Here is a 19,070-nt window from a genome sequence, read left to right as displayed (position 1 = left end):
TACTGGTCTCAAGGTCTCATTCGACGATGAGGGTTCAGAGATAATTGAAAAGAAAACGAAAAGAGTAATTCTCAAATCGGAGCGCAAAGGCGAAATGTTTCCCCTGAACCTCAAACCCATCAAAGGGAATCCAACTATCTGCCTGTTATCCAAAGCACAATCTGACGAAAGCTGGCTGTGGCACCGAAGGCTCTCTCATCTCAACTTCAAGGATATCAACAAACTTGCCACAGGTGGTCATGTTCGAGGTCTTCCATTGCTCAAGTACGATCGAGAACATTTATGTGTTGCGTGTGAAATGGGGAAGCAGAGTCGTCAAAGTCACCCATCAATTGTAAACACTAAAGTTGTTGAGCCACTAGAATTAATTCACATTGATTTGTGTGGTCCATCATCTATCGAAAGCATCGGCAATAGCAAGTATATTCTTGTCATTGTTGATGACTTTTCACGTTTTACATGGGTATTCTTTCTGAAGCACAAATCTGAAGCAACTCTCAAGCTAAAGATGTTTATCAAGCAAGTTGAAGTGCAGCTGAGGAAAGTCGTTCGCAACATCAGGAGCGACAATGGGATGGAGTTCAAAAATAAAGAATTCGAAGATTTCTTGGCCGAAAAAGGAACCAGTCACAACTTCTCAGCTCCATACACCCCTCAACAAAACAGAATTGTCGAAAGACGAAACTGATCTTTGTGTGAGGCGGCCCGAACCATGCTAAGTTTTGCTTATTTACCTTTATATTTTTGGGCTGACGCTATTGCTGCAGCATGTTTCACGCAGAATAGGTCATATCTCAATAAGCGATTCACTCTCACTCCTTACGAGATCATCAACAACAGGAAGCCAAATGTCAAATTCTTCCATGTATTCGGCTCACGGTGCTTCATCTTCAATTCTAAAGAATGTCATAACAAGTTCGACGTCAAAGCCGATGAAGGGATTTTCCTGGGATATTCTCTCACTTCGAAAGCCTACAGGGTATTAAACAAACGCTCGAGAAAGATAGAAGAAAATTATTATGTGACTTTTGATGATAGCTATGTCAAAAAGCTGAAGGCCACCGAAGACACAGTTGGAGAAATTTTTTCTCAAACAGGCCAAGTCACAGCCTCGATCACAAATATATTTGAGAAGTTTGTTGAGTTATTCGATGAACCAGAGAAGGCTACTCTCTCGGAAGCTAGTGCAGCAGACAACAAAGTAGATCATCTGAAGCAACTCATCGAAGATGTTGCCAAGCAAATGCACGAAAGAGGATCAAGTCCGAACGAACCTCCACAGCATGATGCTTCAGTTGAGGGGGAGGATCCATCTTCTTCATCACAGCCGAGCTCAGATGTTGAGGGGGAGAACTGTTCTCCAGTTGCTCCTGAAAGCCCAGTTGTACCCAAAATTCCTATTGTACCCGAAGGTGCTACAACACCCGAAGGTGCTACAACACCCAACAACTCGTCACCACCCGAAACTCCTGTAGCTCCGGAAACTCAAGACACACTTGAGATATGATCACAACTAAAGGCAAAGCAAACTTCCTTATTTTCAAAAGTAGAGTTCTATATGTTTAACTCCTTCGGCTCAAAAGTTGAACCAAAGACAGTTAACACTGCTCTTGATCACTCCGATTGGGTTCAAGCTATGCAAGACGAACTTAATGAATTCGAAAGGAATAAAGTTTGGCGCCTCATTCCAACTCCTCAATATGCCTCAGTTGTTGGTCTCAAATGGGTCTTCAAAAATAAGATGGACAAGGAAGGCAATGTGATACGAAACAAAGCTCGTCTAGTGGTGAAAGGATACTATCAGGAGGAAGGAATTAACTATGAAGAAACTTTTGCTCCTGTAGCTAGGCTGGAATCCGTTAGAATATTTCTTGCCTATGCTGCACATAAGAACTTTGAGGTCTACCAAATGGATGTCAAGTGCGCATTTCTAAATGGAGAACTTGAAGAAATGGTATACGTGGAGCAACCTCCTGGATTCGTCAATGAAAGGTACCCCAATCACTGTTATATTTTGGACAAGGCGGTATATGGACTGAAACAAGCTCCGAGGGCCTGGTATGAAACGTTAACCAAGATTTTAAAGATGTCCAAATTTAAACAAGGTTCGGTTGACCCAACCTTCTTTCGTAAGAAGGAAGGTAACCACCTTATGATTGTTCAAATCTATGTCGATGATATCATCTTTGGCTCAACAAATCCTAGCTTAACGGCTGAATTCAGAAAACTGATGGAGACTAAATTTGAAATGAGCTCAATGGGTCCAATTAACTTTTTCCTTGGTTTAAATATTAGACAGGGACCCGAAGGCATCCTTATTAACCAGGAAGCTTACACGAAGACTCTCCTTGCTAAATTTGGCATGATGGGAGACTCAAAGGTTAAAGTTCCAATGGCGTTCGGCACCAAGCTCACTCCATCCTTGGATAAGCCAGCAGTTGATATTATGCTATATCGCCAGATGATCGGCTCTCTGATGTACCTTACTGCTAGCAGGCCTGATATAATGTTCTCTGTTTGTTACTGTGCTAGATTTCAGGCGAATCCTCGTGAACCCCATATGCTTGCAGTGAAGAACATACTCCGGTATCTCAAGCGAACTACCTCTCTAGGCTTATGGTATCCATCCAACTCAAGATTCTTTGTTTAAGCCTACTCCGACACAGACCTTGGAGGTTGTGGACTAGACAGGAAAAGCACCACGGGAGGCTGCCAATTCCTTGATGGGAAGTTGGTTAGCTGGCAATCAAAGAAACAGACTTGTGTGTCTTTGTCTACCGCTGAAGCAGAATACATCGTAGCTGCCTCCTGTACATCTCAAGTGATTTGGATCCAAAGCCAGCTCCGGGACTATGGACTCAATATGAAAAAGATCCCACTATATTGTGACTCTGAAAGTGCAATTAGGATCTGTCATAACCTTGTGCAACACTCCAAGACTAAGCACATAGCACTGAGGTATCACTTCATTAAGGATCATGTGGAATATGGGAACGTCGAAATTCATTTTGTTCGAACCACTGATCAACTGGCTGACATTTTCACCAAAGCTCTTCTTGAAGCATCGTTCAACAAAATTCTACAAGGGCTAGGTATGATGGAATCAGAGTCAGTACCAAAATTTACCTCTCAAGATCAAAAGTAAGGAGTGAAATAGACCGAACGTTCGGGTTCGGGTCTTGTACTAATGTACCGAAATGAACCGAACGCTCAGGTTCGGTTGAATTATCTGCTTTGCGCTCATCACTCAAAGGTAGTTTCCTTGGTTGTAGATCTTATGTATACTTTTTCCAAATGCATTTATCTTATTGTCAAAGTTATTTTCTGTTTCAAACCTATTTTCTTTGGCAACCGAAATAAACCGAACGTTCGGGTTCGGTTCCAAAAAATTTTCTCACCCGAAATAGACCGAACACTCGGGTTCGGTTCCAATGTTTTTCACAACCGAAATAAACCGAACGCTCAGGTTCGTTTCCAAAGTTATTTTTTTTGTATTCATTTTTTTTTATGTCTTAATTTTTTTATTTATTTATTTTTTTATTTTTTTATTTTTCATTATTATCAAAAATTCCAAAAATATTTTTTTCATAAATTCAAAAACTCCAAAAATATTTTGTTATTTATTTTCTTTTTGGCTCTAATTTTATTTGTGTGTTCGTTTATGGGGAAATCGTTTCATTAGCTAAGTGTCCCTAGAAGCATGCTGTTGTATGTGTCCAAAGCCTCACCTGATTCTGAATAATAGCCTTAATGACTTGGTATAAACAAACCTTGTCTTCCCAATTAGGCTCTCATATTTATTCTAATCATGAGCTACCTAACTCTCTTCTCACATGAGATAAGAGTTTTCTGCTTGGTCCTTCTCTTCACAGCAGAGGTACTTTGGTTTCTTTACAACATCTACATTCCATTTCTCCATCTTCTTCATTTCACCAACGTAACCCTTGAGACTCTCAGAAATTACCACTGAGGTCTATGGTTACACCATTTCTGTGTTTATGATCTTAGTTTCATGCCACTACGAGCTAAGTGAAACCCAAAATTCAATACCCAATACGAATTGACGGTGAACAATTACTTTGCTCTAGTTTTCACTAATGAATTGACGGATGTACCTCCATGAAATCTCAAAATTTTCTTTTTTGTGTGATTCCTATGAAATTGTTAAAACCAATAACATTTCTTCCCTTGGGATCCAGTTTTAAATTTTTGTTGAGATTTTATATATATATTTCCTAGCCAAGTTAAATTATCTCAAACCTACTTGTTCAGCAGACTACACCGGTCTCACAAGTACTTCGCTCGATTTCTGTCTTATTTCAAGATTTGGAATTCTGAATCAAAGCGAAAGCCACCCTCATAAGCCTAATTAAAAGAAGCCTTTCAACACTTCTTAATAAGTGTCTGATCGTTACTTAACGGGAAACCACACAAACACTTTAAGGTCTCTCTTGACTTTGAAGGAAGAGATTTGTGCCCGGGATCCAATGTTTCGTGTCTTTATTCACATCACATAATCCCACAAAAAGTGTTGTTTTATTTCTTCTTATTTTTTTTACACACTCCGCATGAAAATCTTTTTGATTTTCCAAAATTCTGGTTTCATTAATTTCAATGGGTTTTAATTAGCTTGGTTATTATCAAAGATTGTGGTGGATTTTAATCCACGTGGACGAGTTTTTAAAAACAGATGTCGTTGCAATTTAAAGGGATAAGATGACGACATGATGACTCAGGCGGGAGTCCAATCGATTGGATTTCAAAAGGCGCAAAAGGGAAAGCGTGCGAATCGGAACCGTTTCATCTCCAAACGGCGCCTGATGGGAAGGCGTGTAATTAGGGCCTGACACTCTCTCTCATGCGTGATCATCGCCAGCGCCAACTGTCACGCGTGAGTTAACTCCGAAAATCGCTTCGTTTTTCGATCAAAGATTTGGAAAGATTTTTCTCTCTCCTTTACCCTCACTATAAAAGGAAGTGTGACCCACCATTTACCTCTTTACCGTGCCTATATTTCCAGAGAGCCAGAAATTCTTCTCCCTTCACTGTTCATCATCTTCTCCACTTTCTTCACAAGCAATGGCAGATTCCTCCTCAGTTCACGCAACATCCCACATTTTGCCCATTCGCCCACAGCAAAGCTTAATCTTCGACTTAACCCCACATTCATATGATGCGTTCATGTTCCCCATCATGGAGTGCCTGAAGTTTTCTCCAATCGCTCCTGCTATTTCCAGGGCTGAGACTGTTCCCATGGAATTCTTGTCTCAAATCTTTGCTATAGCACACTACGACAAGGTCGTTGACAGAATCTTCTTCGATGTCTTTGAGCACAAGGCGTCGATTTCAAAGCAGCGGTTTTGCTCACTGTTAGGGTTTGAACCTGATTCTTCGAGGGTTAACCCTGAAACGATTCTGATGGGTCACTTGTTCAACATGTTCTACAACATGGGCTACACGGAGGTGCTTAACACGGTGAGGAAGTTCAAGAAGTCGTGCCTACCTCCACAGTGGAATGGGATGTTCACTGTTCTCTTCAAGGGGTTATCCGAAAGAAGTGCTGGATCAGACGGGACAAGTCGTTTGTTCTTATTTATCATGTATGGGATATACAATGGCATCAACATGGACTATGGGTCTGTTCTGTGGCAACAACTTATTCAGAGTCTCTCCTCAACTTCCCGACACTCGGAGATCTTTTATGCTAGGTTTTGGACTATTATCACGAAATGGGTGATGGACAAGTACCTCGTCCCCATTGTCGCTGGTGCTCCAATGTCTTCGATTGGTACCTTCCATACCACGAAGATCATTGTGTCAGATGCATCCAAGTTTCCCTTCAACGGGTCTATCCCGGAAACCATGTATGGAGATGTTCCTGCTGACAGCCGGATTATCAGGACGTACAAGGAGTTCAAACGTTCGGGTCCGAGGGATCTAACTCCGGAGATGCTGAAATCAATACATGACGCCGACAAGCCTGCTCCAAGAGGCAAGAAGGCTGATAAGGGAAAACAGGTGGCCAAGGGGGCAAAAGGCCCGTCTCCAAAGAAGAGGAAACCCACCAGGGCTGCTCAGTCTCCACAGCAGAAGAGGAGAAAAACCCAACCGAGGCGAAAGCTTGTTATCGCTTCCTCCTCAAGCGAGTCTGATGGTGAGAGTTCTGATTCTGAAGGCTCTCAACGTGGCAACACTCCACCACGTTCTCAAACCCCTGAAGTTCATGTCTCTACTTCTCCCATTTCCTCTCCACCTAAAACCATTCCTATTTCTATTCCCCCCCATAACTTCCACTACTCAAATACCATCCACCTCCATCCCAGTACCACCACCTATATTCACCGAAGCAACCAAAACAACCACTGCAGATGTTAGAGCCAACGTATCTGATACGGGGGTTCATACTGACGCACCAAAATCCACTCCAGCACCCGAAACCACCCAAGCACCCGAACCTACACCTACACCCAAACAAACAACCCAACCCGAACCTACCCATACTACCGAACCACCAGCTTCACCACCACCATATTCTCCTGGTCATGCATCAGAGGAAGAAGAACCACTCCTTGGCGCGGAGAACATGACTTTTGACTCGGTCTACTATAGCCCGTTTCAAGTACAGAGTGATGACGATGACGACGCTCCTGTCACCAAAAGACATCTCAAGGAGCTCCATGACAAAATTGACTCGCTCATCGCCTCCTCTTCCGCTTCTTAGTCACCCCTATCTGAAGCTGCAGTTTAGAAAATTGTTGAAGCTTTCTCCAAAGCTCAACAAGCTTCCCTTGCTTCTGTCACCACCGCCATCGATGCCTCCACAAAAGCCTGTCAGGCTGTGACCAAAAAAGTCGATAAACTATTTACTGATGCCTCTTCTCTGTTACAGTCTTTACAGGAGAGTGCAAATGCTGCCAAAACTACGCTGGAACTTATTGTCCACCAGATAGCAACATCAGTCACAACTGAGTTGATGTCCTTCGCTTCTCTTCGTCAATCCATTTCTGACGACAACTCAGCTTTTCGCACAAATATTGACGAGCGTCTCTCCAAGCTTCAAGAAGATTTAGCTGCCGAGAACACTCTCATGGATGCTCTTGCGAGGAAGACTACCGCTCTCAAGGTCAAGAGCATTCAACTCTCCCACTCCCAACAGGAGATTGCATCTCTTCGATCTGAAAGAGAGGTGGTAAAATCGTGTGTTTCGAATGTCCACTCTGCTATTTCAAACATCCTAGAAGCACATGATCCTATTCTTAACGATACTGTGAGGCGTGACCTTGCAGAGAAGCTCGCTCCTGCCCTTGCCCTACTAAGCAAAATCGAAGGGCTCCTTGATTTCGTGTCCATTCCGAAACAAGGGGGAGAGAAGGAGACAATGTCTCAACCACCTCCTACCTCAACAGCAACTCACACAACCGAACCTCCTCCAGTTGGCAAAGCCTCCGGTTCTGGTGTGAATGACAAAGGCAAAAAGATTGCTGAGGAGAGTGAAGATGAAGATAAAGCAACAATCGCCGACCTATTGAAGCGTCAAGGTCAAGACAGAGAGGCTGATATAAGTGCTTGTGTCGCAAGAGAGGCTGAAGAAGCCGAACGAAAACAGAAGGAAGCCCACGACCTTCTTGAGAGTAGGAAAACTCTTTTTCCTGCTTGGATTCTCGAGAGGATGATTAAAGAAGCCATTGACACACCGAGTATCTTGTGGCTGGAACCTGTGATATCTCTAGATTGTTCCAACACTGTCGACTCACAGTTCGACATGCCAATGACCCGAAAGGCGTTTATCTTTCATGCCTTCTCCAACGTTGCAGAGTTCCCTCATCCTCATCCACAGGTTGATCGGAACTTAATCAATTTCTATCTGAAGGCTGCTAAACCACAATATCAGACTTGGAGCACTCAGAAAATTGTCAACGTTCGGGTCTTGAAACTGTACAGTGAAGGTAACTTCATCAACGTTCGGTTCAAGGTACTTCGAGGATCTGCCAAAGCCGAACATGCTATTTCCCTTGCAGATCTTCCCAATCTTAATCCCCATCATTGGATTATCTTGCACAACATCCTCCTCACCAACGAAGCTGAATACGGTCCGATCATCGACCATTTCAAGAGGATGCTCGTGTGCTACATCATGGATGTTGCACTGATGGATCAGGAGATTGCGAGCGTATGATACTCTTTAAGCATAAGAGTTATTGAAACATTCTCTAATCAGCTAGATCCTATTGAAATCCTTTATGTTTGCTTCTTGTTAAATCGTTTTTTTAATCTCAACAAACCGACATTGAAAAAAATTGAGAAAATCAAGAAAGAAAGAAAGAACCAGGGTTGTGTTGGCTTTTTGCAGTCTCAAAAATGGAGAAATAAGAAACCGAAAAAAACGAAATTGCCCTTCTTTCCCTTCTCCACATTCACACCCTTTTGACTAGGCATGTGTTGTTTGTGTTTGTATAAAGCTAGGGCAATTTCGTTTTTTTAGGTTTCTAATTTCTCCATTTTTGAGACTGCAAAAAGCCAACACAACCCTGGTTCTTTCTTTCTTTCTTGATTATCTCAATTTTTTTTAATGTCGGTTCGTTGAGATTAAAAAAACGATTTAACAAGAAGCAAACGTAAAGGATTTCAATAGGATCTAGCTGATTAGAGAAGGTTTCAATAACTCTTATGCTTAAAGAGTATCATACCATTAAATTTCTAACAAAAAAAATTATATATTCACTAAAGTCCCAATATTTTGAACGATTTGACAAAAAAGTCCTAAAGTTTATTTTTTGACAGTAAAGTCCTAATTGACGATTTGACAAGAAAGTCCTAAACTTTATTTTGTTGACAAAAATGTCCTAATTACCGGCTGACCGGAAAAAAGGGTAAAAGTGTCAAAAACTGCCGGTAATTTGGATTTTACTGTCAAAAAAATAAAGTTTAAGACTTTCTTGTCAAATCGATGAAAATATTGGGACTTTACTGTATATATCCCTTTTTCTTTTATTTAAATTGGGATTTCTATAACTTTTCAAGGAGGATCGATAGATATAAGAAAAGTGATTCAGCATGAAGATTATATTAGAGGATGTGAAGCATATTTACATTTAGGAAGCACAGGTAAAGAAGGAAATGATGATGGGAAGAGAGATGCTGACAATGAAGAGAGGAGGTGTTCGATCGGGAAAATTAGTGCATATTTGCGCGTGGTTTACTGGAACATCTTGCAAGAAAGAAAGATCAAGCCAAAGTGGCATATTTGACAACCAAAAACTCTATCAAATCCATGGAGTCTGCTGAGAACTCATCTGAATGTGTTCCAAATGATTCAAAAAAAGATAAGAACCCACCACCGTCATTACTAGTTATTGCAGGTTCAAGTGAGGTTTTAAAGAAGATAATGGAGTGGATATGTCTTATTTGTAATGTGAGTTCATCAAGTGAGATTGATTTACAGAAGCATCTTGAGGGAAGAATACAAAGCCAAAGTAGCAATCATAAGAAAAGGAAATAACAAGTGAGATTGGCGTCTTTCTTATCTATATAAGGTGGTTCTACATTTTCTAATGTTGTTGACTAATAGCATCAACTAATGATTGATGATATTTTCTGTTGCCATTCGTATTGTGTTTTAAAAGGCAGTTTGATTTCAAAGGCTATTCAATAACAGCATCAAAAAATAAGTCAATTTTATGAAGCTATATTTTAAAAGGCGGTTTGGACAGCATAAAAAAATAAGTCTATTTTATGAAGCTATTTTTGTGAAGCGGTTTAGGACATTTTCTAAGGCGGTTGTAGAACTGCCTCAAAAAACAACATTATTTTATAATGCTATATTTTTTGAAGCGGTTGAATAACCGCATCAAGAAAACAAAAGAAAAACCGCTTTATTAAACCTCTTCTGTACTAGTGAAAAATGATGAAAATAGAATGTATACAAATTCCCAGTGATTGAAAGACGCCGAATAGGTCTGACAGTCGGCGACCATTGGCTGAGGGAGGATCTGATTTTTATGAATGGCGGCGTCACAAAAACCTTTGTTCCATGATCACTGTGATCAAATGGATTGGGGAGATACACCCACCACCATCACATTATTTTTCTCCTTGACGTCCATGAAGAATGTTAGGAAGATCAAACGTGACTCCCTATTTTACAACAGTTTAACTGAAAAAAAAAAAAAAAAAACTAACAAATTTATTGTTAAGGACTAAGGCCATCTCCAATGCCATTTAATGGGGAGTTTAATGGGAAAAAAAAATCTAGGTGGCAGTTGAATGAACATAGAAACCATTGTGGAGGGGGTTTATTGAATGAGGGGTTTAATCCCCATTCAACCGTGGTATGGCTTTTGTTATGTTTTTTTTTTTTTTTTTTTTTTTCAATTTATTATATAAGCTTATTTTTTCTTTCTTTTTTTTTCTCATTTTATTGTAAACACTTTTTTTTTGTTTTTCTTTCTCAATAAAAAGTAATATTTAATATTTTTTTTACAATAAACTATATATATATATATATATATATATATATATATATATATATATATATATATATATATCATACTTTATTTTATTTTATATTCAATAATTTAATTTATTAAGTTACTTCATATTTTTTATTCTAAACAATAAAAAAAAAATATATAAATCTTAAAAACATTTTAAAAAAATAACATCTTATTTATTATAATACAACATAGTGATATTACCTATTAATAAAACGTTCCCAAATATGCTCCATTAAATCATGTCGAAGAGCATGATGTACGGCATTATCGCGTAGTTCAGAGTTTCTTTGAATTTGATATTGAACTTCTTCGACAGGTCCTCGATTCACACGTATAGGAGGATCAACATCATCTGACCAATTACTAATTGCATTTCCTTCATTTTCTACGATCATATTATGTAATATAATGCATGTATACATTATATCCTTTATGTTTTTAAGTTGCCACGATCTTGCTGGACCTCGTACAATTGCCCAACGAGATTGCAGAACACCAAATGCTCTCTCCACATCCTTTCTTGCAGCCTCTTGCATTTCTTTAAACTTGATCCTTTTTGGGTCAGCCGGATGTGGAAAACTTTTAACCATTGTAGCCCATTCAGGATATATACCATCTCCAAGATAATATCCTTTTGTGTATGTTCTTCCATTAACAGTAAAATTGCATTCAGGAGCATAACCTTGTAATACATCATTGAATAACGGTGACTGGTTAAGTACATTAATGTTATTGTTAGACCCGGCAACCCCGAAATATGCATGACATATCCAAAGGTCTTGTGATGCAACTGCTTCCAACATAATTGTTGGACAACCTTGATCACCTCGAGTATATTGACCTTGCCATGCAACCGGACAATTTTTCCAAGGCCAATGCATGCAATCAATACTTCCAAGCATACCAGGAAACCCGTGCTTTTCTGAATGTTTTTGTAGTAAATTTTGGATGTCATTAGCATTTGGTTTTCTCAAATAATGGCTTGAATAAACCTCAATCACGCATCGACAAAAGTTTTGTAGACATTTGCTTGAAGTTGATTCACCAATTCGTATGTATTCATCAAAGAGGTCACCAGTTGTGCCATATGCCAACTGGCGTATGGCAGCAGTGCATTTTTGTAAAGGGGAAAGACCATTGTTTCCTAAAGCATCTTTTCTTTGTTGAAAATAAATAGAATGGTTAGAGATACCGTTAACTATTTGAACAAATAGATCTCGCCTCATTCGAAATCTTCGTCTAAACGTTTGAGGTGGGAAAACAGGATGCTCATCGAAATAGTCTTTCCAAAGACGTTTATGCCCTTCTTCACGATTTCTATCTATATATCTTCGACTTTGCCCAGGACGTCTTGAACTTTCAGCATCTGACTGTTCTGCTTCCAAGCATTTTAGCTCCTTATATAGTTGAAATGTAGAATTACTTGTGAGATGGTTGATTATGAATTCAGAAGCAGAATCGTCTGAGGATGATGATGACATCGTATAAGAAAGATATAAGAAATAGTTTGAATTGGTAGGTATGAAATAATAAAAACGTTGTATTCTTTTATAGCAAAAATATAGAGTCAAATGAAATTCAAATTAAAGTAAAATGAAATCCAAATTATATTCGAATGAAATTGAAATTAAAGTAAAATGAAATTGAAATTAAAGTGAAATGAAATCCAAATTAAAGTTAAATGAAATTGAAATTGGAGTCAAATGAAATTGAAATTAAAGTGGAATGAAATCCAAATTAAAGTTAAATAAAATTGAAATTGGAGTCAAATGAAATTGAAAGTAAAGTGGAATGAAATCCAAATTAAAGGCAAATGCATACAAGATGTTCAACTCTATAAATAAAGACGAACATATTATATTCTCATTCACACCTACCAACCATCTGATACACCAATCATGAATCCGAATTACTATACACATTTGTTATCTTCTTATGATCCCGAAAATCCAAACAATCATCCACAACATCCATACCCAAATCCAAACAATCATATACAATATCCATATCCAAGTCCAAACAATTATCCACAATATCCATACCCAAATCCAAATAATCATTCACAACATTCATACCAAAATGCATACCCAGATTCTACTAGCCCGGATCCTCCCCATATTCCAGAAAATGAGCCAACACCAACATAAACTCCTACCAGCAAACGACAAAAAAATAAAAAAACCTACTGGAGCAAAGAAGAAGAAATGTTGTTGGCAAAAGCTTGGCTACAAATTTCAGAAGATAGCATTACCGGAAGTCAACAACGTGATAAAGAGTTCTGGAGACGAATTACTGCATACTATGAAAAAAGCAACACGTCGAACGTTGCAAGAACTCAAGCCAACCTCAAAACGCATTGGCATTACATGAACCCATTTGCAGTTGCATTTAATCAAATGTATATAGTGTTGAAAAGTCAACACCTGAGTGGATGGTCTGAGGATGATCTCAAACGTGCAACTTTTGAGCATTATCATGCTAGAAATGGTGCCGATTTTAGGCACGAACATATTTGGAATATCGTTAAAAATGAACAGAAATGGAAAGGTTCAAGCACTGCATATGGGGCATCTATGTCTTCATCAAATACAGAATCTTTCATTAACCTAGATAATGATGAAGTTACAACTCGTCCAATTGGTAGGAATGCAGCAAAAAAAGCAGCAAAAGGGAAAGCTACCAATTCCACTTCGTCATCTGGTAATAGGCTTGATGAAATACTTAAAAAACATATAGAAGAAAATAAAAAGACTTTTGAACGCTATCAAAACTCTTTGGATATGAAGAATGCATTGAAAGAAAGAAAGATGAAGATTAAAGAAGAAAAGGTAAAGAATGATGAAATTTCAATCATTTTCATTTTCATGGATCCCAGTACCATGTCGGAAGATGGACGTGAAATTTGGATAAATCGTTGTGACCAGATTAAGATAAAATACAATATGAAGTAAAATTTGTATTTTAGATATTGTACTTTTTATTTAGTATATTATTTGTAACTTTTAATTTCTAAATTGTAATCTTTAATTAATATTTAGTAATTGTAACTTTGAATTTCTAATTAATGTAATATTCTAGTTTTATTTATTAGTATTATTTATAAAAAAAATTAAAATGATTATGTGGAAATCCATTGAACTCTTAAAAGTTTAATGGAGTGTAGAGTTTAATAGGTTAAATGGTATAGTTAGTGGAATGCTGATGTGGCAATCCATTGAACTCTTAAGAGTTCAATGCATTGGAAATGGCCTAACCATTCAAACTTTTGAAACTATATGGACCAATGTTGACCGTTGAGGCTTTGATGACCTAAAAAAAACTAAAAATGTTAACCACAGGACGATGTTTGAAGATTTGTTTTTCTTATATTTGTAAAAAATATCTTCGAACTTTTTATAACACACATTCGTACATGCGCTTACTCAGTTCTTGATTCACAAATTAGACATGGAATTCCATCTCTCGTTTTCAACCATTGTAGCAACCAGCTTTTCTGTTATTGTAGCACTTTTCCTTCTCCATAGCCTCAACAGGAAGAAGGCAAATAGAGGGAAGAACCAAAAACCACCACAAGCACAAGGTGCATGGCCTATCATCGGACACCTGCACCTTTTACGTGGTTCTCAGCTACCTCACTACGTTTTAGGTGACATGGCAGACAAATATGGCCCTATCTTCACAATCAAGCTTGGTTATCACCAAGCTTTGGTGGTGAGTAATGGGTCGATAGCTAAAGAGTGCTTTACTACAAACGATAAGGCCTTTGCAACTCGACCCAAAGCTGAGGCAACAAAACTCATGGGCTATAATTATGCTATGTTCGGCTTTGCTACATATGGAGACTATTGGCGACAAGCACGCAAGATGATCACGCTGGAGGTTCTTTCCCAGCGACGAGTTGAAACGTTTGCACATATTCGAGCTTCAGAGGTTAGAGTATCCATCAAAGATATATATGATCGTTGGGTTTTAAATAAAATGAGCGAAAATTCAGAGATGATGAAGATCGAGATGAGTCAATGGTTTGGTAACTTGGTTGTGAATATTATGGTTAGGATTATTAGGGGGAAGACGTTTTCGCCACATGATGATCAGGAACGGGTTCGATTTCAGACTGTAGTAAAGAAATTCATTGAGTTAATGGGAGCATTTGTGGTTTCAGATTTTATCCCTTATCTCAAGTGTTTTGATATGGGTGGATACATTAAAGAAATGAAGAAGATGGCGATAGATCTGGACAACATCTTTGGCGGATGGTTACAAGAACATAAAACAATAAAGAGCTTTACCCAGCAACATGAAAGCAACCAATTAGGCTTTATAGATGTGCTGATTTCCATTCTTCAAGGTGTTTCCAAAGAGGAATTCCGGGATTTTGACGATGATACGATCATTAAATCCGCATGTAAAGTAAACTCAAACTCTATCATCTCACTGTTTCTTGATTTATCATTTTTTTCAGCATTTTGCCTATAAATATATCCATTTCGCAGCAACTCCTGATAGCAGGCTTGGACACTACATCTGGGACGTTAACCTGGGCTTTGTCATTATTGCTAAACCACCCAAAAACATTAGAGATTGCGCAAAATGAAATTGATGAGCATGTTGGAAGGGAGCGACTGGTGGAGGAGTCAGACTTGAAGAACTTAGTGTATCTTAATGCAATCATCAAAGAAACATTGCGTTTGTACACAGCTGCTCCTCTCTCTATTCCTCATGAGTCCATTGAGGATTGCATTGTGGGTGGCTACAACATTCCAAAAGGCACTCGTCTGGTGGTAAATGTTTATAAGATGCATCGTGATCCAAATATTTGGTCAGATCCCCTCGAGTTTAGGCCGGAGAGATTCTTGACAAGGCATAAGGATATTGATTTCAGGGGAAAACATTATGAGTTACTACCTTTTGGTAGTGGTAGAAGAATGTGCCCTGGTATTCCCTTCGCTCTTCAGGCTGTTGGTTTAACACTAGCTAGTTTCATTCAACAATTTGTGCTGAAAAATCCATCTAATGAACCTATTGATATGAGTGAAACTTCGGGACTGACTATCAGCAAGTCTACTCCACTTGAGGTCCTTTTGGCCCCTCGTTTGGCCTCGAATATGTATTAGGTTGGTTCATGCATATCGACTCCAACCGTTTCTTAGAGTGGCAAGAAAGTAATAATGTAATACAATTAAACTTCAATAAAGCAAGATCGTAACGAATAAATAAATATATAATACAATTTGTGTTGCGTCTATTGGTGAGAATTGATTTACAGTATGTTTCTGTTGTTATTGAAGGTAAACAAAAAATACAATCATTAGAATTAAATTACAATCAATAATGAAAAGCATATACAGTGGTATATAAAGGAGCAAAAAATCATTTTGTTAAGGATGTACAAAAATAAAATAGTAACGAAAATGTAGTACAAGAGTTTTAACTCAACCGGCAAATCATTGAAGCAAAAACAAATGTTCAAAGAACCGACAAAACTAGTTTCATATGTCATCATTTAATGCCACATGTATTTTGTCTTTTCTGTTACAGTGATATAAATATAATGAAAACCATGTTTGGTGTTTCGTCTAAAAATGCCTAACGTATGTGGTCTTCTAATGCCCTAATTTGTTATCACAAACAAGCGGCTTAGAGGCAACCGAATAACCTTAATCATGGAAAAAAAAATGTTTTCCATTCTACATGAAAATTTTCAATCTACCGTAATAAATAAGAATAAATGTCCTTCTCTCATTCAATTTGCCACATGTCATTTTGTCATAATTTAAAGATATATTTATTTTCCACTTGTCATTTATTTCATTTTTCATTTTTAATATATTATTAATTAGTCTCCATAAATTAAACCTACCATAATGATATTAATTTTAAATTTTAAATTTTAAATTTCAAATAAATTTACAGTTTAAACCTTTGTGTTTAATATTTTGTTATAATTAACCTGTTTAATATACGGGTATGATAACTAAACAATAATTTTAATTTATTTATTTTTTGCATGTTTTTTTCTCATAATTTTTATTTATTTTAAATTTCAAATTCAAATAAACTTCTCATTTAATCATTTCTATTTAACATTTTGTTTTAATCAACCCGTATAATATACGGGTTTCACAACTAGTAGTTTAATAAAAGTTTACCTTTTCAAATAATCATAGAAAATCAAGCATAAAAACGTATGCATAATTTTTTACTTTTAAAATATAGAATTAAAAAACTTACATCATTTGATGAAAAATAATTTATTTAATTTTGATTCAAGAAATTATACACACGCAAGTTTAAAATCCATAAAAAAAAATAATATTGTTCGCAAAAACAATACTTATAACTATTTTTCTTTAGTATATATTAGCACTTAGATTTGAAGATGTTACACACCAATATATATACATATATATATATATATATATATATATATATATATATATATATATATATATATATATATATATATATATATATATATATATATATATATATATATAGAGAGAGAGAGAGAGAGAGATTCAGGTTCATTTGAGACCATTCTAATTTTGTGAGACCGTGAAACCAAATCTAAAAATAATTTTAAAATGCAAAATAAATGGAAAAATCCAAAAATTCTTTTTTTAAATATTATTTTCGGAACTTGAATTAACTAAAAAAATATAAAAAATAAAAAAAATAAAAAAAATAAAAAAAATTCCGTTTTTTTTTTTTTTAAGACGTAATCCTATCCACTCATTTAGTAGATAAAATAAAAACATTTTTACACTACAAGAAAAATGATTTACAGTCACACCAAAAAAGTGTGACTATATGCGTATAGTGATATTTTTTATTTCACTGAAAGAGTGACGGAAGGTGACGCCATCATATGGGTCTTATGGTCACTTTAAAATGTAGTGTCTGTATGTTATGAAAACATGTGACCGTAGTATAAAAGTGTGGCAAATGTGTACGAAATTTTGTTCTTTAAATATCTAATATTGTAGCGTTAAACAGTTATTAGTCACACATATTTATTTAACGTTGTGACTGTATATCACCAAAATGCGACATTCATGATGTTTTAGTATAGTTGTTTTCTTACATATGGTCACACAATTTAAATTTTATTAAGACTATTGCGTATCTTTCGTAAACTTTTAATTATGGTGAGTGTGACCATGTTTGCTAAATGGCCACAAATTCTTTACTTTTATATATGACGAATTGTTAATTATTAGTCACAAAAAACAATCAACGTTTGTGACTATAACCTAACGTATAGAGACAAACGAAGAAGTGAATTAAAATCATAAGTACTATAAAGTCACACATTTTGTTAAAATTAAGGACAATTCGGTATCGTATTAAGACTATTGAGTATCTTTTAGACACATATAATTTACGGTAAACATGTCCGTGTTCTGTAAATGGACACATATAGTTAATGATGTATGTGATGATTTCCTAGTATTTAGTCTCAACAACAATTAATTATGATATTTATTTGCCACATATATTGTTTTCCATGTTGTTATTGTTTAACTTAGTGATAATTTTTTTTTAATAAACATCACTTTAAATCAATTGTAGTCTCATAATTCTTGTACATTATGACTATTGTTAACCATTTAGCCACACGTTACAAATTAATGTAAAGTAACCATTGTATATTTTTAGAGATATATTAAAACCGTATGTAACATGACAAAAATTATACTACAGCCACTATAACTTACTATTTACTGTTACTTTTTATACATTTTAGACACATGAAAATACTTTAAATTAAAGTAACGAAACACAACAATATGAAACACAAACAAAATTCATAATTTTATATTAATAATAATTGAAATCGAAATCCATATATATATATATATATATATATATATATATATATATATATATATATATATATATATATATTATATTCCTATTTAAAATATCAAAGAAAGGAAAATTTGCATAATTAAAAGAATTTATATAACGGTTAAAAAATCAAACACATCATAAACCAAAACCTAAACATAACTGGCTAGGCATTCTTTTTGTTTGTATTGCTCATTGTCTTCTTCAGAAGGGTATCAGATGATATGTAAGTTGATTTCCTTTTTGTTGATTTTTGATGTGATATAATTTCTGGTACCTATAACAACAACATTGAAACCAATAAAATAAATTCATCATAAACTTAGTATAGTACTTTATGAAGAAAATAAAGTTTAATGCAAAAAGTATTGGACACATTGAAACAAACCTCTGACTCGGTTTGCACAAGGTATTTTGGCCATGGAACAAAACTTTTATATGCATCCTCAACTAATTTGAATTCTCCAGTTTGATGGGGGTAGAAATGCAGTTTTTTACAACCACTTCATCAATGAAAACTTTATAGCAATCATCTAGTAGAGGAACTCCATGAATGAATTGTCTTTCTGATGATAAGTGAATGGTACTGCGGGCAACAATGTTCCTTTTATATAGATACGATAGACTACACTTGATTGGCTACAATGACAAGTAATGTTATAATCTAGAAAAAAAAACGGAAATGTATATTCATCATGTAAACAAACACTGGTCTGGTGAATGGGA

At 36.3% G+C, this 19,070-nt stretch overlaps 3 protein-coding genes across 3 annotated transcripts; 2 read left to right on the top strand and 1 right to left on the bottom strand.

Moving 5' to 3' along the window:
• Nucleotides 1-10,043: 10,043 nt before the first annotated feature.
• Nucleotides 10,044-12,000, bottom strand: LOC111897681 (protein ALP1-like). The gene is made up of 2 exons (XM_023893630.3): nt 10,695-12,000; nt 10,044-10,134 (listed from the first exon to the last, which is right to left on the bottom strand). Exons 1-2 carry the CDS (start codon nt 11,972-11,974, stop codon nt 10,044-10,046), a joined length of 1,371 nt encoding a protein of 456 aa, XP_023749398.2. The 5' UTR covers nt 11,975-12,000.
• A 697-nt stretch (nt 12,001-12,697) lies between these two features.
• LOC111897668 (glutathione S-transferase T3-like) lies at nt 12,698-13,444 on the top strand. Its single transcript, XM_023893620.2, has one exon. It carries the CDS (start codon nt 12,698-12,700, stop codon nt 13,442-13,444), a length of 747 nt encoding a protein of 248 aa, XP_023749388.2.
• Nucleotides 13,445-13,844: 400 nt separating this feature from the next.
• Nucleotides 13,845-15,738, top strand: LOC111897682 (cytochrome P450 CYP82D47). Its single transcript, XM_023893632.3, has 2 exons — nt 13,845-14,903; nt 14,987-15,738. The coding sequence occupies exons 1-2, from the start codon at nt 13,941-13,943 to the stop codon at nt 15,605-15,607; spliced, it is 1,584 nt and encodes a 527-aa protein (XP_023749400.1). The 5' UTR covers nt 13,845-13,940; the 3' UTR covers nt 15,608-15,738.
• Nucleotides 15,739-19,070: the final 3,332 nt, after the last annotated feature.

The sequence above is a fragment of the Lactuca sativa genome, chromosome 4 (genome assembly GCF_002870075.4).
Source record: "Lactuca sativa cultivar Salinas chromosome 4, Lsat_Salinas_v11, whole genome shotgun sequence".
Lineage (NCBI taxonomy): Eukaryota > Viridiplantae > Streptophyta > Magnoliopsida > Asterales > Asteraceae > Lactuca > Lactuca sativa.
Note: the sequence above shows the minus strand (reverse complement) of the source record. Positions and strands in the feature narration are given on the sequence as shown.